Here is a 21,653-nt window from a genome sequence, read left to right on the forward strand (position 1 = left end):
TGAACCAATGTCAAAGTTTTTTCATTGTGTATTTTCAAATTTGTCTTTGTTTTGTACACACTTGATAAATTCTATGAGGATGCTTTGTAAAATCAATTATAATGAAAAGGTCAACATTGACAAAATATATGTATATTAGATAAGGATCCAGTTTCCAAAAATATTGAAATACCAAAATAAATTGGTTTTTATTTTATTGTAGATAAAGTGAACAAATTTTTTCCACAAAAATCTTAATTAAATACTAATCATGTTTCCTAAAAGATTGAAACACCAAAATACTTTGGTTTTAATTTGTTTGTAGATAGAATGAACAAATTTTTTCAACAAATATTGTGTATGTATCATGAGTTTATAAATATATAATAAAAAAATATCATATTTTTAAACGTTATTAAATATATATTAATTAAATTTCACACTGGTCACTGTTGTTCAAATAAATTAATCCAAGTAGAATCAAATTTTAATCCAAAATAATAAATAAAGAACACATGACCAACACACACATATCATATATGTAAAAATTTAAAATAACTATTTTTTCCTTCTCATAAAACCAAAAACTATAACAATTATTTTATAAGATGATCTTGCAATTAACGAATAAATGTTTTTACAAGAGTTGAAGATGGACACACCAGATATAGCTTGTTGTAACTTAAAAGTACTGTTTTGAAGGTAAATTTTTTGATTTCTTATAAATAAATCTTTACAAAAAAATATTCATTAGCATCACTCATTACTTATCCTTACGACTAATAATACGAATGGTTCAGCTCAAAACAACGACCTTCACAAAATTGTGTAAGGATCTATATATTGAGCTAAATAATTAAATCACGAGTTCATAATTATATATTATAAAATATTAAATTTTCAAATGTTATTAAAATATATATTTTTTAATTATATTACACGCCGATGTTGAAATAATCAATTCAAATAGAGTAAACTTTTAATCCAAAATAATAAATAAAAACACATCAACACACTCATACAATGTTTGTAAACATTGAAATTTAAAATTTTAACTATTTTTTCCTCAACATAAAGGCTAAAAAATATAACAATTATTTATGGAACGATCTTGCAATTAACAAATGAATATTTTTGCAAGTGATGGAGATGGATATACCGGTTATAATTTTCTGTAGTTAAAAATACATGCTTCGAAGGTAAATTTGTTAAATTTTTGTAGCTCGCTACTTCTTCTTATGACTAATAGTAGGAAAATTTCAGATCAAAACAACAACGTTCACAAACCCGTCTTGCATAGAAAAAGAAACACCAAATATATGGTATGAATATTTTCAATTGTTTTTAACAAAACTTTAAGATTGATATTAATTCCTTTAATTATTTAAGTCTGTAAATATATCTAAGTTAATCAATCTACTATGGGGTCGACAATAACTTCGAAAAAATAAGTTTAGGAAAAATGGATGACACCTCTCACATCAAAGTAAAGATCTTCAAAAAATTACTTTGATGATAATTCTCAATCAGATTAATAATCTAAAAAAAGTACGATATATTTATTATTTCAATTTATTTTTATCATTCCACGAGCAAAATTTTTAATATTTTAGACCGATCATTAGAGTAAATATTTTATAAATGACATTTATAGAACATGAGATATGAAATTACAAAATCATGATTTAATTTGATTTAACTACGTATATTACTTACTAACAAATATATAAAAAATAATATTTTTTCGAAGCATACATATATTAGATAAAAAAATAAGACAAATACATTACATGAATCATGTAGTAATAAGTAAGTAATAAGTAATTGCTCAAGATCAATAAAAAAAACAATGAAAAATCCAAACTATAATAACTGGATAAGGTTCGATATTAATATTGTGTCAAAATAAAACTACATTTTATATTTATAATATTGAAATGTCTTATCTTAAACTGTTATGATAATAAATGATGACACTGAAAACACAACAGTTACATTGTTCGAAAATATTTCAAATGTTTTTAAGTTGCAGTGTTGACTGTTGAATATTATATCCAGTGTTTTTAAAACCGGACCGGCGACCGGTTCCCGGTCTATCCGGGTCTCCACCAAGAACCGAAAAACCGGTCCAACCGGTCAAAACCGGTCAAGAATCGGTGGGACCGGTCAATAACCATAAAACATGTTCAACCGATTTTTCGAATTTTTTTATTTTTTTATTTCAAAATTTAAATTTTTTTATTTTAAAAACTTTAAATTTAATATTTTTTATATATATACATGATTATTTAGAATTTTTACTTCATTAAAAAAATTATTTTAATAAATTTTGGTTTTTTAAAATTAAATAATTAATTATTTAAATAATTTATAACTATAATTGATATTTTGAATATATTTACATATTTATTTAGCTTTGAAACTATGAAAAATATATATATTTTTGACTATTTATATATATTTTTGAGTTTTTAAAATTCAAAATATATTATTTATTATATTATATTATATAAACGGTTTTTCGGTTCGACCGTTCGATTAAAAAGGTCCGACCGATTGGACCGTTCTTTTAGGTAGACCGGTTCAATCACCGATTTGGTTATAAAAACACTGATTATATCGATTCGATATAGCATTAAGGTATATAAATAATTTTTATTACAAATACTATACAATGATTAGCAATTATTAATAAAATTTGTTGTATATATATGACGACAATACTTCAATATACCACAGACATTTAAATACACCAAATCATTTACGATCATCATTATTCTATGACTATGTTAACAGTTTAGAATAAAACATATATTATCAATAACTCGTGTACGCTTATATAGATATAATGTTTAATGTAGATATAGAATAATGATTACCGTAAATGATAAAAACATAGAAATTGCAAGGATTACGTTGTTCGAAAATGTTGCAAATATTTTTATTAATTGCAATGTTAAAAATTATATTGATTCCTTAACTAAGATATGTAATAGTTTTTTTTTTCTTTCAAATAGTATATATTATTATAAATTATTAATAGAATTTATTTTATCTAACGGCAACACTTCAATATAGAGATGTCAATTAGCAGGGTCTAAGTCCGAACCCGTATTAAACCCTCCTCGACGGCGCGATTTTAGACCGCTCCAAACGGGTCCGAGATGGGTCTCGGGTTTGGCTAAACTCACCACAAGAATTGCAATTAAAGATTATGAGAAAATTAAAACGAAATAATCGTGAAATAAAGAAAAAATGGTTATATAAAAGAAGAAAGACGCAGTAATTTAATTTAAAGTTTATAATGCATTATCTATATTATTATTTTTCTTATAATCAGTAGTGGTAAAATAATTTTTTAACACTATGTATTATTATATTTTTTCTAAAATTTTATTTTAATAAATATGTCATGACATCAAATTCTACATTTTCTCCAATGTATAATGTTTACAAAATTATAATGTTGGGATAATTGCATATACTATCCCTGTGAAATCATGATATTGCTAAAAAAACCTATGACTATAAGCCTATTGTCTTTTCAAGTTTTGTGAACAAATATCCCTGAAAATACGTACGGACAAGGGGTTATGTGCTCAAATTTTGGAAACACGGGGAGGTATATGCTCAAGATTAAAAATACGCACTTTTTTATAATACATATTGTACATATTATATTATATTGAATTTTACTATTAAAATACCATGAAAATCATTCATCAACTTCACGTTAATCTCTTTTCATCTCAAATCATTTATTTAACAACGCTTATCGACAATAAAAGTGTTCCCACGTGCCAAACATGTATGTATATAAATATATACGCGTATGTGTGGAAAAATAATTGAGATGAAAATAGTATATATATAGTAAAATATTTTCACCGTTGGCAGGCAAAAAAGTGATGTCCTTTACCAACCAACAGACATGTTGATTTACGATTTACATTACATTCTGGTGCAACTCAGTGTTTCAAAACCAAGATTCGAGTCCTGACAGCTTGCCTTGTGGGCAGCAGCAAATTTAGTACCAGATTTTTGGGTTAGACTATGCTACACCTGATGTAGCTAAGCCCTTGAATCAGGGAGCTCACATGAAAACATGTGGGGCTCACATGCTTTTATGTGGGCCCTATCATGATCTAAGGGCTATGCTGCACCTGGAGTTCTCAACCTAGATTTTTGTACACTGTCAACTCTTATTTTTCACATAAATAAATAGATAAAACTATATATATATTTATAAATATAGATATTAATTATTAAATAATATTCTCCATAAAAATACATTAAGCAGATAAGCAGATTAAACTGTGGTAAATTGAAACAGTAAATTTTTTTTTTGGAAACTTATAAATGGACCTTTTTTTAAAAAAAAAAAACTCCCAATATTTAAACTTAGTGTACACAGAGTCTTACACGTTAGGTTACATATGAGACTTAAAATTACATGATTATCCTATATACATTTTTTAAGGATTTTTTTCAAATAAAGTGCAAGGATAATCATATAATTTTAAGCCTCATGTGTAACCCAATGTGTAAGACTTTGTGTACACGTAACATTACCTTTAAACTTAATGCGGGCACTACAAATACTACAAAAGTGGAGCTTATTATATATCTTTGAATTTGTGCGTCTCTCTTCCCTATTTTTCCGGTACAATGGAAGGTGCTGGACTTCCAATGCTTAACTGTCTACTGCAGCACACACTGAGAAGTCTATGTACAGCTTCCGATTCTTCTTCTAAATGGATATATGCTGTCTTTTGGAGAATTCTTCCAAGAAACTATCCACCGCCAAAGTAAGATCAAAACTAATTAACCAGCTTTTCTTAATCATATATCCCTTTTGTTGACTGATTAATTATCCTGTAAAAGCAAGTAAACTTTTTAAATTAGTACTGAAGCTTGTCTTTTTTATTTTTGTTTTGCAGGTGGGATCATGGAGGAAGCTTGCTTGATCGCGCCAAGGGAAATAAAAGAAACTGGTACTTTGTTTTCTTGGAGATTAATATATAAAATCATGGCTTCATTCCTTGTTTTCACCATGTTTTCATATATATATATGTTCATCCCAGAAAGCTAGCTAGCTTTCTGAATCATGTGCAACGAGTTGAATATGTTTTTGGATCAGGATTCTTGTTTGGGAAGATGGGTTTTGTGATTTTTGCGAGTGTGAAAGAGCTGGAAGTGGATTTATAAAGGGAAGATTTGGCGCTGATATTTTCTTCAAAATGTCACACGAGGTTTATAATTTTGGAGAAGGGTAAACTTTTCTGGCCGTTTTCTTTATTGAATCGGTATTTATCCAAATATTTCATCATCTTCAAATATATATCATAAATCTTGATGGGTACATTTCTTTCTTTCTTTTTTTCTTTTACTGCCGTTTTCTTGACAGATTGGTGGGTAAAATTGCAGCAGATAATAGCCATAAATGGGTTTTCAGAGATAGCCCAACTGAAAATGATCCTAGCTTCATTTCTTCATGGAATGCATCCGTTGATCCTGTAAGAAAAATACAAAACCCTTGAGTACTATTATTTCATCTGCTAGCTGTCAATTTTTACTTCATGAATTGAGTACTTTAATTACTGTAGCAGCAGCCAAGAGCATGGGAGGCTCAGTTCAATGCTGGCATCGAGGTTTCAAACAATATTGCCTTAATTATGTGCTTTTTGTGTGTTTTTGCTTATTTTAATTCATGTTACATCAAAGTTCAGAAAGTTTCCCTAATTGACAGACTATTGCAATTATATCAGTAAGAGAAGGTGCCATTCAACTTGGATCATTTGACAAGGTCTACTCTTTAATTTTAATGTGTCTAATTTTTTAACATAATTAAAACTTTGATATTAATTAGTTTTGACCAATTAGATTCTTGATTGACATAATAGGTAGTTGAAGACCTCAACTTAGTTCTAAACATACAGAGAAAATTCAGCTACCTCCAAAGCATACCGGGCATATACATGATACAAAGGCCGTATTTACCGAGCCCGAATCCGAATTTCGAGTGCACTAATCCTCAAGTACTAATGGCTGCCAATGGAACATCATGTAGACTTGAAGATAAGCCTCAGATGATCGGTTCAAAGAGGCGAAACGGCGATCAAACCGAGGATTCGCCCATGAAAGCAATGTTCTTGGGGTACAATAGCCCACAAAATGACATGAATCATGAACCACTTCCAATGTGGCCAATGCCACCTCTTTTGCCCTCCATGGCATGTAACATCGGAGCCATTCTGTCGAGAGTTAATCCCTCTGCCTCCCAATCTTGTTATGTCATGAATGAAAATAGTTTTTTCACTAGCAACTTGAAGAGTGGTGGCACGAGCCACGTCGACTTGAAGGTGGTCGATGATTGCGGCCACCGGTTCGATGAAATGCCGATGATCAACAATGTTAAAGAAGAAGTGAATCAAGATGAGATCAATGGAAGCCATTTGGGATATGAACCTCATAGAGTTAGAGAAAGTGTTGCAAATGATGAAAGGTATCATTACTGATATCTTTGCCATTGTAGGCGGCCGAGTCGGAAAATTCTATTTAGGAGGGGCATAATCAAAATGCTAAAAATTTGAGGGATGAATTTGCAATATATATTGTACGAAAAAAAAAATATACGAAATACGGAGTGAATTTAAAGATAAATATTATATATAATTGGTTGCCCCTAGCTACTTGATCCCGTCTCATGAATATAATTGTTCACATTATTATAAAATAATAATACAAGTTATTCTCTACAACAATAATATATATACATCATGCAAACTACGCAATGATTGATTGTTTTTTTCGGGATAAAGTTGATTTCTTGAATTACATGGCAATAATTACTTTTGTTCCTTAGTAATCATGCAAGATTTGATTGAGGTCATTCGATATTTATTTATTTATTTATTTATTTATTCATTCATTTATTTATTTTATCAAGCTCATCAAGTGAAGAATATTCAAGGGGAAATTTAAACTTTTACAACTTTTTAAAAATTAATTATCATAATTTTGTTGTCGATCAATTTTAATTTCATGCAATGATATGGTTATTAATTAACCGATATTTATGGAAAATATATGTTTGATATGATTTGTTTTGTAAAATTAATGCTAAAGAATAATGAAGCATGCAAACAACGTGTGGAATTAACTTGATTTGTGTGTGTGTGTGTGTATATATATATATTATAAATAAAATAATTAGTTATATTCTGAATGTGTTGCTAATGACACTTTAAAGATGTTAACAATCTAAGTCAAGAAATTAAGAAAGGGAAGCCGACAGAAGAGGATGTTTATAGGCCACACGCATGAGCACACCCGACTGCAGATAATTGATTGGAAAAAAACAAAAGAAACATAATTTTCCTTCATTTATTTTTATTATCATTCTCTCTTTTTTCGATATCACTTATATTAATTAAATAGTGATATCATATGATTCGAACTTGATCTTAGGGGTATTTTGTAGAGCTTTTAGAAAGCAATTATTAGATTCTAGCTATATAAAAGTAGTTTTGAGAGTTTGTACGTGAATGTCAACTTTAGCTTCAACTTCTATAACTTTTAACCAAAAGTTAAAATCAAGAGTTTGATGTATTTTTTTTTTTTTTTTTTTTCTGTTTTTGCTTTTTAGTTTAGAGTTTAAAATTACAAATTGACATTAAAATATTTATCATATTACATAAATATATACCCTTGATTCATTTAACCTAATTTTCACTTCTCATGTGAGTTTTTAATAGTTTCTAATATAATTTATAAATTCTCAATAATATTTTATTACAAGCATTTATTTTTAACTAATATTTTACATTTTATATAATTTTCATTTTTATAATTTTTATACATTTTTTTGTATTCATACAGATTTTGTAATTTTTTATATTTATGTTTTTATTAATCTTATACATTTTTTCAAGCATTCATGGTATAAAAAAAATTAATTATACAATAATCATAATATAATAATAATAATTATTATTATTATATAAATACATTTTTGATGGTGTGATTATCAAAATTTAATTTAAATAATTAAAAGAGATCAATTTTATATAGTTTAAGGGTATGATTTTCATTTAACTAAAAATTAAGCTTGAAAGTAATTATTCTCCAAACACTCAAATTTTAGCTTTTATTAGCTTTAAACTTCTATTTTCAAATACACATACTTTAACTTCTCATCAACTTCAAAATAATTTCTAGAAAAATTACTTTTAAATAAGTTAAAGTTGATCTCCAAAACACTCTCTTAGAGTGTTGTCCTAAAGCTATATATATGTAATGAATTGAAAGACTTATTGTTTTAAATAAATAAAAAATTAATGACCTCGGCACCTCGCATATATTTTAAATGTGGTTGATCGAATCTAGCCTTAGGGTACGTAAGATCGAATTCACCTATATCCTTCTATATTTTTAGATTGATTGAAATTATAAAAATTATATATAGCTTCCCTCCGATAATTCGTTTAATTTATTTGAAATATTGCATGTCACATATACATGATCGAACATTTTCAATTTTTCCAGCTCGAATTAACTTTCATTGAACAAATCAAGTCTCATTTTATATACTTTTCCGCACTTAATTAGGGCTTTAAGCTTTACACAAGAGTAGTATATATATGTAAGAACAAATTTGGATAACAATCCAATTACATTACGGATTAATATATGCATGTTTTCCTCGTACGTAAAACGTACGGACATGAATTAACAATGTGTACAATATATAGTTAACTGATGATATCATACTGTGCTATGATTCCATATTGATTCGAAATAATTGTCATAGTGAGAAAGGTGACATGGGGAATTAGGTTTATCATCGACAAAATGTCGACAATATAGTCTGTCGACCGGTTTAAAGCACACTCGTGAAGCTGCGTATTCTATAATAATATGCTCTAGTTCTATCCCAAGTCAATCTTTTTTTTTTTATCTCCGAGGAATAGATTGAATTAAGATGCATGCATCGAATATAATAGCCACCGTGGGTGTACAATTGTCTCACATTGAATAAAACTAACAAAGAGTGAGTTATAAACCATTGAGGTAACCCCACTCAATAGATAAACCTTTTGAAATGAAATAACCTAACATTGGTGCTCTCGTTGAGAGCCGGCATAGCGAAAAGGGCAACTTAGGAAAGGGCTATACCGGATGAAGGGCGAGTGAAAGCCGTTTAAAGTGGGCTGCTGCGAACGTCGGCTTCTCAAGGGGTGAGGATTATGATTTCACGTCAACTTTTCTTGACGTTGTTGAGTAATTAATGAGTACATAATAGACTTTTCGGATCAAACTGATCGTTTAATTAAGCTTGGTTCTTAATCTAGTGGGCCTTATTGCAAATTGAAATAGTTTGGCCTTAGAATGTTACATAAATTGGGCCGTATAGATGATCCAAAGTATGAGAACTAGTAGACCTGACTGGGCCCTATTGTTTGTAATGGTTTCATTTCATCTTAAGATTTTGGATGCATAGAAAATAATAACAAATTCGCATTTTTTTAAAAAAAGAAAAAGAAAAAGGAAAAGTCTACCCGTCCATCCACTTATTCATCCCCAGCTAATTCATTTATTCAAATTTTCTCGTTACTCATTTATTGGTCAAACAAATAATTATACTACAATTATGGATAATTTTTTCAATAAATTAATAAAAGCAAAACTATCCAACTCGATTGATGGTCAATAAAATCAATGCCATAAAATTAGAAATCAATTAGGTTAGAAACTGATCAAACAAAATTTTGATAATTTTTCAGTGGAATGATGACTTGGTCTCATATATTACTGATGTGTCCAATCCCAGTTAGTACTTTGTTGAAAATTGATTACAGATGAAAAATACGTGCAAATTAATGAACTAAAATTGTGAATTATCCAATCAACATGTCCAAAAATAGAAAATAAGCAAGTTACAAGAAAAAAATATATGTTTTTTTTAAATAACTTATTTGATTATACTCTGCCAAGAATATGGGTGCAAACGAGTGAAGCTACTCGTGAGCAGCTCGGTCAAACTCGACTCGAGCTTGATTTGACCGAGCCCGAGCTCGAGTAGCTCGAACATAAATCGAGCTCGAGCTCTAGTATTAAATATGTATGTTCAAGTAGCTCGCGAGCTAATCGATAATATATATATATATATATATATATATATATATATATATATTTTCGATCTCGAGCTCGAGTAACTCGAAATATACACGAATCGAGTATGAAATTAGCTACTCGATCGAGCTCGAGTAGACAAATACAAGTCGAGCTCGAGCTCAATTAGTATGATACTCGGCTCGACTCGACTCGTTTGCACTCCTAGCCAAAAACATGATCTTCGAAGTCCCAAAAAGAGAACAAGGGTTGACCTCATTCAAGAGTGATCAAGAGCACGCACGGCATAGATCACTTGATGCAACATAAAAGACATGAAAATTCATTCAAGTAACATAGCCTACACGGATCAATTTTTTAAGGAAATGTGAGCAATTGAGGGATTTGCTATTTTCCCAATTATGCTATAATCAGTCAATTCAACAAAATTAACGAAGGCCATTAACATCGTTCATAAACTAAAGCAACATTGCAAGCACGCATCAACTTGTTTTACAAATCAAGGTGCATATTCTTTCCTTGATCAGTTAGGGAAAGTGCCAAAAAGCACAAAAGTCAAATTCTTGGCGATGGCGTGAAAAAATGGGTAACTTCCTTTAGTTTGAAGCTTCCTTCGTAATTTACAAATTACAAGGCTTCTATTTTCTACTCGATTTATTGGTGATTGTTTTTCCGAATTATATTATGATTTGAAAATTCATAGAGACTATCATACTATTATTTTTTTATTTTGATTTTGTAAGATAAATATCCGAATCAACTTGTGAAAATTATTACTTTTTATTATAGATAAAATCGGATCGATTTGTCTCATTAATATAGATCATTGAGATCGTCTCACAGAAGTCATACTCAAACCAATAAATTTGTCAATGAATAATAATTTGTTAAAACTTTAATATAACATAAAATTGAGTTTAGTACCTAGAGTTGCATTTTCCAAAAATGCCCTTGTCTTATCTTGAAGCATTATTATTTTCGAAATCTTCAGATGTAGAGTTGGATTCAGATTCAGATTCACTTGATTCATCAAGGTAATAAATATTTTCATCGTCTGATGAAAATTCAATTGTTTCTATTGGATAAAATCCAATAGTGTATAATTCTTCTAAAAGTTTAACTTTGTTTTTCTTTTCATTTCGTTTTGGACATTCATTTGCATAATAACCTTCTTCATTGCAAAACGAAATGAAAAGAAAAACAAAGTTAAACTTTTAGAAAAATTATACACTCTTGGATTTTATCCAATAGAAACAATTGAATTTTCATCATACGATGAAAATATTTATTACCTTGATGAATCAAGTGAATCTGAATCTGAATCCAACTCTACATCTGAAGATTTCGAAAATAATAATGCTTCAAGATAAGACAAGGGCATTTTTGGAAAATGCAACTCTAGGTGACATTCATTTGCATAATAACCTTCTTCATTGCACAACCAACATGTGCAGTTCTTTCTTTTATCCTTTGGTCAAGGTGGTTTTTTATTATCAAACTTTTTATAAAATTTTCTTTTATAAGGTTTTCTGAAGAAATTCCTTCTAAATTTTTTTTTCTTATAGGGAATAAATTTCTTGTTAAAAGATTTATAAGGTTTATTAAATTTATTTTGTTTCTGTCGTTTTAAATGTTTGTGTGACATGTTTGTTTTACAACCGTATTCTTTTACTGTGAATTTCATTTTGTCACAACAAAGTTTATTGTTTTGTTTGTAAGATTTGTATATTCTTTTATTTAATGTTACTTCATGAAATTTTTTTATTATAACATCTTTAATAAATTTAATAGCTCCTCCTAGTGTTTTGACATAAGCGCTAGTTAAGAATTCATCTTTACTATTTATTGGTATATTAGGTATTTTATTAAAAATACTTAATTTATAATGTTCTTTTTTATCAGCATCTATTAACTGATAATAGTTTGTTTCATAATCACATATAAATTCTTCTAGATAACATAAATTACATAATTTTATATTATCCAGAATAAAGATTGCTTTATTTTGTTGTATATTTTTGGCTACTAAATTAGCGTCATTATTAGAAACTCCTAAAAATTCTTGATACAAGGCATCAACAAATAGTTCGAAATATCGATGTCCTGTCATTCCTTGTGGTAGATTAGTAATTACTAGGTTTTCAGCCCAAATTCTTACTGCTCCTACCAATGTCATTTTTATCATCCCATGAGTTAAAACTTGAATATTCTCACTTTTATCTAATAATGGTGTTAAATGAATTTGTACTGATAGTTCATTTGCCCAATGATCTATCTTTGATTTTCATTCTTTGGCTGTTGAACAACCTAAATCTAAGATATCTTGTTTCACGAATCCTGATGTTTTTGATTCTCTAAGAATATCTCTAACATCTTTATAAGATCCAGAGTATTCGTCTCTGTTATATTTAAATTCTTCATCATCTCTTCCACCACTACCTTCTACATTTGTTCGTAGATTTAATCGTGGTCTAGAATCATCTTCAGATTCTGATTCTGAAATATCCATATCTCTGTATTGTTCTGATTCGTGATGTGAATGATATAATTCTTCTGTATTTACTCCTATTTGTTCAAAATCAGATTGGTCTGTTTCACGAAACATCTCCATACTTATGTTTTTCATAACTAAGGGGATTTCTATACCATGATTCAATTTTGAATGGTGGTTCTTCTTCCATTTTCCTTTTTTCTTTATCTATTACAAGAACTTCTTTAATATAGTTTAATATTTCATTACTATGTATTTCTTGTTCAATTATTAATCTAGTCGTTGCTAAATCAATATATTCTTTGAAATTTTTCTCTAATTCTTGTATTGATAGATTGATCTTATTAATATTATTTTCTAAATCTCTTAGATCTTTTTCTAATTTTATTAAGGACTTCATTGCGATGAGGTTGACTCATTAACAATAGATTGTTTAATTTTAAGAATATTTTGATTCATGTTTCCAATCTTTTCAAGAATATCTTCATCATTTCTAACAAATGATAATGATCTTCTTGGTACAGACTGTTTTATGATTTGGAGGTCATCTGAACTCCATCTTTTATAGGGATTTATTTCTTCAATAAATGATTTTCGAGGGTGTTCAATTCTTGTAATATTTTCAAACATTCTTTCAACAGAAATAGTTGATTTTGTTGAAATTATTCCTGTTTGAAAATTATTACTTATTGCTAAATCGACAACATAGTTTATATTGATCGGATGGTTTCCTGTTAACATAAGATTATTTTTATAAAAGTAATAATCTAATGTTAAAACGTCATTTATGTTTTTATCAAAAAGAGATATATTGTATTGTGGATAAATACAAAATTTCATCTTTTTGTAACATAAATTTCCTTTAATTTTTTCAAGGATAGAATCCTCAAAATTATGTATCTTTTTGTCACGAACTATGATTTCAATTGGTGTATCTATTCCTTCTCGGTAGTGAGCTGATACTATTATTTCTATTCCTCCGATATGAACATATTTTAGTTCAGATCGTTCTTTTTCACTGGTTTTTGCCATTATGGTATCAATATCTTGAGTTGTTAATAACTTCAGAGTATTAGACCTTAATTCGTTATTTATTTTACAAAATCGTTCTTTTGTACGAATCGAATAATAAATTAAATTTTCCTAGGATTAATAAAATTTGAAATTTTACTTAATATTCCCGGTTGATCTATTAGATTAGTTTTTGAATTAGAAAATCATGTTTTCTGTATTTCAGCAAACTTACTTTGATTGAATATAATATTCAAATTATATTCTTGATTTTCTTCAGATTCATCAATCTGACTGTTTTGATTTGGAATTGTTACTTCTGTCATTTTAACAAATAATAGAACTCCTTAATTTTCTTAAAGCTATTAAAAGATTTTTTATTGAATCTATTTGTTCTAATAGATTCTGGTAATCTTCGAAATTATCAATTGAAAGTTGAAAATTTTTTAGATGTTTCAAATTGTTTTCACAATTTTCTATATCAAAATTTATATTTTGAGAATATAAATTAAAGATATTTGTCTTTGTATTTTCATACATTTTCCATTTAGTAAAAATTGTTATTTTTACCATTTTGTTTTTGTTGATCGGGTTTCGATAACAAAGTTTATTTTTATGCATAACAAATTTTTATGTCTTCAATTTCTTCATTCTCAGAAATTTGAATTATCATTTTTCAGTTGCTTGAAAAATGTTCTACTTTATGGTTTTTGAAATATAAGGTTTGAAGATATTTTATTCTGTTCCATAATTGATTTATTTGATGTAAATCTTTTAGTAAGATTATTTTGTCAAATAAATTTTTAATCTCAATGTCTGAAGTTAATCCAGACATTAATAATCTGCTTTAACCGGCTCTGATACCAGGTTGCGGAATTCTTATGAATTTCTCATTCATGTTTTACAGATCTGATTCATTTATAACAGATAAATATTTTCAGATTAATTTGGTTCCATTCATAGGTTATTATTACAAATTTTAATTGATAAATTGATTCGAATATGGTTAAATCAGAAGTATTTAAACGATATTCATGAAATGTATCATATTCATGATCATCTTCTATTTCACCAGTTTTTTATTATTAATCTTCCATTTCTTATAAAGGATGATGACATGATTAATGATCTTTAAATATTTTCGTTATTATTTTCATTGTCAATTTCATTATATATTTCTTGTATAATATGTTCACCGAATCGAACAATTATATAATTCTCTATAATGAATAATCGTTGATTTATTGTATTCATCTCGTTATAGATCTGAATATATTCTGGATCTGTATTTTCTAAATTTTGAATTTTATTTCTCAAATTTCGAAACTTTTTATTTAGTACGATTACTTTTTGCTTGAGAGTCATTCCAGGCATGATAAAATTTTCAAATAATTTTTAAATTAAGGGCAACAAGAGGTTCAGGAAGGTTACCTTGATTGAATGAGTCTTGGTTTTGAGCAGAGGCCAAATCCTTGCTTTTCCTTAACGATCACTTGATCAACTGGTACTTGCTCTATGGATTTTCAAGTTTACTCTAACCATGAATCTTCAATGGTTGGCTTCCAACCTTATCCTTCTTACGCCCTACTTGTTTAGTTATTAGCCATAAAGCTTAATTTTGTTTCTGATTTTATGTTTCTTAATTTCTGATAGTTTTCATACGTCTTGTATGAACCAGATTGTAAGAAACTTAAGAAGAGAGAGATACTCAAACTTCACCTATTCATTTACAACACAAACGTCTCTTTTTATAGGCGTGGAGAAACACATACAAACTTTTAAAATAAAGGAAGAGGGGGACCACCCGACACTTCATAATGAAAAACAGCTCATTTTACATCTGAGTGGATGTCTTTCACATGTGGTGTGGTCCACGATTTCTTTTGTTTTTACATTGTGTCACTATCTGAATCACTGGCACATTCAGACTATTTCTTTATTGGTTTGTCCTCTTTGACAGCTGCTTCTTCTGCCTGAATTGGTTGACAATGTCCACATTTGTGAATGGAAATTATTGTTTTTAGTCTTTGACATAGCATTTGTTGAGTTTCTCTGGTCATGTAAACTCTTGCTTCGTAGATTGGAGCTTCGAATTGAGCTAACAGGGCTTGATCTTTCTTTTGGATTGTCTCCTTGTGTCCAATGGTTAATAAAATTTTACTGGTTTCAAAATTTATTTTAACCTTTGAGTTTCCATAAATCTTTCCCGTCTTTGAGATCATGTCAATCAATGTCTTTATTCTTATCTCAAGAAGTGTTGAGATATCCATTACTGGTTTCTCTTCATTTGATCCTTCGAATAAGAACTTGTCTTTTTGTTTTCGACATTGAATATATACCATTGGTTGATAGAATTTGTTATTATCCCAATCTGGAAGGGTTGAGTGAATACTCAATGTTAATACTGGATCGTCCTTAAAGACTGCTTTCTTGAACTGGATGATACTATTTCTTAATTGATATGGAAATAGTTGATAAGTGCATTTTATGCACTTAATTTATATATGATTTGACTTGGATTTTGTGATGTATCGAGTGGATATTATGCATATTTGTTGTTGTTTTTATGAGTTGCAAGGATTTGAAGAAAAGTAGCAAGAAGAAGCGGAAATACGAATTATAGACAGCAAAGTTTACAAAATTACTGGAGCTTCTACAGACATTCAAATCCGATCTTCACCGTTCAAATTGAATTTTTGGATGTTTTAAACTTGCTGTCAAAATTTCAGCTCGATCCGACGGCTAGAACTTAAGATATGATTTTTTCAAGATTGCTGCGCATTGGACAAAAGGCATAGCGCCCCAGCGCCTCATTGGAAGCGCTCCAGCGCTTTTCAGTAGCTCAGTAAAAGAATTTTATTCAAAATTTCAGCGCCCCAGCTCTAGTTTTCCAGCGCTCCAGCGCCCGTAATTTCATGTCTTAAACGCCCCAGCGCCGTCTTTTGAGCGCTCCAGCGCTAGACGTCCGTCATTGAAAAATAAAATACGAAACTTGAGCGCCTCAGCGCCGAATTATTAGTGCTCCAGCGCTGCGCAGTCTCCAAAAATATGGAAAGTCTTTAATCGAGTTTTAAAAGGGATTTTATGACTTATTCAGGAGGATACGAGGGTTTGGAGAGTATTCAGAGTTTTTGAAGGCTAGAGACGGCTAGAGACCAAGAAAAAGGGAGAAGAAGCATTCTTGGCACGAAAACGGATGAAGCGACTACCGGAGATGGAGAAGCATCATCTACCTTCGTTTTTATTTCATTCTTTCTCCTAATTTTTGAATGATGTTCAAGAACATGCTTTGTTTGATTTTTATTTCATTATGAACTAATTTCTTAGTCTAGAGGTAGAAGGATCTTGACTGAAAATCATGATTGAGATATTTTGATTTATATATTTGAATTCTTCGTACAGTTTATTTGTGTTTTCCTGATTTTAATGCTTTCAATTTACTGGTCATAGATTGAATGATAATTGATTTAGAATCTATCACTCGAGAGAGGATATTTTGAATACGACATAGGAAAATACATCTTTGGTGTTTATACTGTTCGAGAGGCATATAACTCCATAGAAGTCATTAGAATAATTCTCGTGTCATTTATCGTATTTAATAGTCAAACTTAGATAGACATATTGAATTTGCTATTGAATACGAATTTCTGCTTGACACTTGAGAGAGGTAGTAGAAAATAATAGGGATTCTTGGCTAATAAACTAGAAGAATTGATAATTAAACGATCATAAGAAATAAATTGTGATGAACAGTCAAGTGAAGTTGAACCTCTAGCACTCATCGCTTATTGAATTTTCATCTCGTGAACTCGTGGTTATTTAGTTTTGTTTCTTGCAAATTTTAGTTTCATAAAAATCAAACCACTTTCGTAGCTCTACATAGGATTAGGATTTTATTAGTTACAAATATTTGATATAATATCATTTATTCATTCTCCGTGGGATCGACTTGGACTAAATTCCTATATTATAACTTGACATCGTGCGCTTGCGAGCGAAAAACACGCAACAATAGTTCTATTTCTTGATTGTTGGGACTGACTTCCAATCCGCTTAATAATCCATTTGAAAAAAATCTTGCGACTTCATGCGCTGGAGCACCTTGCAGTGTTCTTGCTCTCGATATGCTCTGTATGTCACAAGTTTGTAGCCAGGATCCTGATGGTTTGGTCATTCTCAAATAGTTTAATGTTTCAAAGAATTCAGTCCTGCATTTTTTTGAAAATTTTGTTTTTTCAAAAATTGGATTTTGTGGTCGTAAATTGACCATATTTCTTTCTTTCTTTTCAAGGGCGCTTTTAAACGTCTTTTCTTCTTTTTTATTTTTCTCGGTGCTGGCTGTGACCACCGATTCTTTTCCATTTTATTTTTTTTCTTTGTCAGTGTTGGCTGTGACCACTGACTGCTTTTCTTTTATCTCCATTATTTTGTCAAATGGAGTTGCCATTTTGATTGGTGTTCTTGGTGAGGATGATGATGATGAAGTTGTCATCTTTTCTTATGTCCTTTGAATTTTTCTACTCAAATTCTTTTCTTTGAGTTGAAGAATTTGAATTTCTTCCTGTAATTCAATCAATTGTTCTTTTAATTGACTTAGTTGCTCCATCTTGATTATATTCTGCACAAGAAAACATATTTATATATATAATGGTTAGTAAAATAACTCTTTTCGTGAGTAATTCGGATAATTTTATTATGTGTATCATTGCATTTATAGATTCTTTTACAAGAATCGGATCTTTACTCATAGAGTAATTTATGTATCTGAATATAAATCTCATCTCATCAATTTATATTCCCCATGCTTTTTGAGGCATGTTCGGATGACTTTATAGTCATAAAATAATTCATGTTTCTGAATATAAATCTTTTTTCATCAATTTATATTCTCCATGCTTTCTAAGGCATGTTCGGATGACTCAAGATCATTTTTTGGATCTTTTAGGATCTCTTTTATTATTTCGTTACTACGGATAGTATAATTTGGATGAAGTTCTCTGGTTAATGCGTTGGGTAATGAATTATCTGTTCCTTTGACATGCTGGATCTCGAACTGATAATGGTTCAATTCCAATTGCCATCTAATTAACCTTGCTGCATTTCTACCTGCATTTCTTGATATTTTTCTTGTCTTGAAATATGTTAAATTCATATTATCCGTTCTTACTAAAAACGGTTTAGAAATAAGATAAATTTCATAAGTCCTAATTGTGAATATTAAAGCTAATAATTTTTTTTCATTTGAATGATAATTTAATTGTGCACCTTGAAAAGTTCCTGATGTATAATTACATAATTCTTCGTTATTCCTCGTAGCTGTTTTAGTAAGTTCTTCTAAATTTTTTTCTCCTGTATAAGCTTTCAAACATGCTCCCCAGTATTCATCTAAGGCATCTGTTTCAATTATTATTATGTCTTTATTTGAAGAAAAATATAATTCAGGAAGATTACTAATTATCTTTTTTTTAATAGTATCAATATAATTAGTATCTTCTTTAGACCATTTCCACTTATAGTCTTGTTTAAGTTTTGCCTGAAGAGGTTTTCTGATTTCTGCAAGTTTCTTAATGTAATTTCCAGAATAACTTAATAATCCTAAAAATCTTCTTAATTGATCTTTATCCTTGATTTCACTAGGAAAATCGTGAATTTTTTTAAGTATATGCTGTTGTAAACAATGTTTTTCATCTTCTATTTGTAATCCTAAATAATTTATTTTTGTTTTAAACAATTATGCTTTCTTTTCAGAAAGTATAATTCCATCTTTATGACAAATATCTAATACTGTCATGAGGTTTTTATAATGTTGATCTAGTGTTTTTGAATAAATTAATATGTCATCTATATAAACACAACAAAAATATACATATGATTTAAAAGATTCATCCATATATCTTGAAAGATACCTGGTGCTTGTTTAAGTCCGAAAGGTAATACAGTCCATTGATACTGTCCTTTTGAACAACTGAATGCTGTAAGTAATTGTGTTTGTGGTACTAGCTGAATTTGCCAGAATCCTGATTTACAATCTAAACTGAAAAAATATTTCATTTCTCCTATATAAGATAGTAAATCATTCTTATTTGGGATATAATATCCGTCCATAATTGTTGCTTTATTCATTTTTCGATAATCAATTATCATTATTTTCTTATCAGTATCTTTCTTACTGACATAAAAGGCTGGTGAAGAGTGTGGACTTTTACCAGAGATGATTATCTTAAGTTTTAATAATTTTGAACTTCTTTTTCGAATATTTTTACATCATCCATGTTGCATCTTCTTGGTGCTTCACGGATTGTGATATTAGGGTCTTTGAGTTTTATTGAAGCAATAAATTGTTTTCTTTTCTTAATTTTGTCCTGAGGATTTTCAGAACAAATATCATGAAATTTCTTCATGATTTATTTTTCAGGATTAATCGTTAAAATATTTTCTATTTTTAGTTCTATTGAATTTGTATTTCGTTTATGAAAATTCTTTGTAAACCCTTCATTTTCTACACGAAATGATGTTCGTATTTTAGGAATGTAAATCATTGATGATTCTTTGTTTAAAGTTATGTGATCTTCAAACTGTGTAAAAGAAAGATATTCTCTTAAAAAGTTATTTCCTATTATAATGTTCATTCCTGATTCTATTTGGTATATAATGTGTATTACAAATTTTGTTTCCTCAATTTCTATTTTTAATTTTTCTGCTACTGTATCAAGCATGATTATTTATTCATCTCATATTCGAACTTTTAATCCTTTATCGTATTTCTTCCAATAATGATTTGGGAGTATGTGTTTACTTGCTAGACACATACTTGCTCCTGTATCAACATAAGCATGTATATGATATGGTTTATGTTCTTTAATTTTAATTTGAATTTGTATATAAATACTATTTGGATTTGTTTTGTTTTTAGATTCCATTCTCTCATTTTTTTATTATTTATTTATTATTATTATTGGATTTTGTATTGTAATAGTGATTGAAGTGAAAGATAATGGATAAGGGTAGAAGTGACATTTTTAAACAAAATTTTCTCTCTCCAGGGAGTAAAAAATAAGTTTTAATGTAATAGGGGTATTAAAATGTAAGTTAATAATAAGTTTAGGTATTGATTTGAAATTTACCCTTTCCGCTTTATGAATAGCCTTAAAAATTGATGATAAAAGTATTTGTTCCCAATAAGATGGACTAAGATTGATGATAAAATAGCATCACACAATGTCAAACATCCTCTTTTCTCCAACGTACTCCGCATAGAGAGGGCTCCAGCTTGGGAATCGGATACCAACTATACATCAAAGACGGATCTAATTTAGGTCATTTTTAGATTGTGGTTGACGCCAAATTTTTTTATTATATGTATAAGTTTTTTACTTAGTTAACTAGACGTCACCCTTTCTACACCTGAATCCCAGCCCATCTCTTTTTTTTTTTGACAAAAAACTTGTAATCTTTATTGATGAATAGAAATGTCACGAATTACAAGTCGATCCACCCACACGGAGAAATTTCCAGACACCCAACAAAAGGTGCAGGAGAAGAAATAGCAAACTTAGACAAAGAGTGGACCACTTCATTGGCCGATCTCCTAGCATGAGCAAAAGATACATCAATAAAACTGGAAGCTAATGATAATATTTCTAAAAGCACATGAACCAATATAGATCAAGTCATTTGAAGGCAAAATGACTGCTTGCACCACCAACAATGAATCTGAAAAGACGCGAACTATGGAGAATCTTTTATCTCGAGCAACAAGAAGACCCTCTTTTATAGCAAATAACTCCCCAAACACTATAGAATCTGGCTTTGTTATGGTTGGGCCGAAAGCTATCACCACCTGGCCATCCTGGTCACGAACCACACCCCCAAGACCACATCTATTAGTCAACTCATTAAAACTGGCATCCACATCCAATCGGAGGAAATCCGCGGGCGGTCTCTGCCACAAAGTCGAAGGCATTAAATCAACATTAGCTCGAGACTTCTTCTTCTTTTTTTTTGGAAAACTGCCTTTTTTATCCTGTAAATTTGT

The 21,653-nt window shown here is 29.4% G+C and overlaps 1 protein-coding gene across 3 annotated transcripts; it reads left to right on the forward strand.

Annotated features, from left to right (window-relative positions):
* The first annotated feature begins 4,632 nt into the window (after nucleotides 1-4,632).
* On the forward strand, nucleotides 4,633-6,675 carry LOC140875927 (uncharacterized). Of its 3 annotated transcripts, none has more exons than XM_073279758.1 (7): nucleotides 4,633-4,787; nucleotides 4,920-4,973; nucleotides 5,120-5,251; nucleotides 5,387-5,495; nucleotides 5,586-5,630; nucleotides 5,729-5,785; nucleotides 5,883-6,675. In XM_073279758.1, exons 1-7 carry the CDS (start codon nucleotides 4,648-4,650, stop codon nucleotides 6,495-6,497), a joined length of 1,152 nt encoding a protein of 383 aa, XP_073135859.1. In that variant the 5' UTR covers nucleotides 4,633-4,647; the 3' UTR covers nucleotides 6,498-6,675. The 3 variants fall into 3 exon arrangements, with proteins under 3 accessions (XP_073135859.1, XP_073135860.1, XP_073135861.1); XM_073279759.1 differs by having other exon boundaries at nucleotides 5,589-5,630; XM_073279760.1 differs by having other exon boundaries at nucleotides 5,592-5,630.
* Nucleotides 6,676-21,653: the final 14,978 nt, after the last annotated feature.

This window comes from Henckelia pumila, chromosome 1 (genome assembly GCF_033568475.1).
Source record: "Henckelia pumila isolate YLH828 chromosome 1, ASM3356847v2, whole genome shotgun sequence".
Classification (NCBI taxonomy): Eukaryota; Viridiplantae; Streptophyta; class Magnoliopsida; order Lamiales; family Gesneriaceae; genus Henckelia; species Henckelia pumila.

Coding starts and splice junctions, on each gene's coding strand:
- LOC140875927 (XM_073279758.1), top strand. CDS start 4,648: ATGGAAGGTGCTGGACTTCCAATGCTTAACTGTCTACTGCAGCACACA. Junction 5,252..5,386: donor GTTTATAATTTTGGAGAAGG/GTAAACTTTTCT, acceptor TTTTCTTGACAG/ATTGGTGGGTAAAATTGCAG. Junction 5,786..5,882: donor AACTTGGATCATTTGACAAG/GTCTACTCTTTA, acceptor TTGACATAATAG/GTAGTTGAAGACCTCAACTT.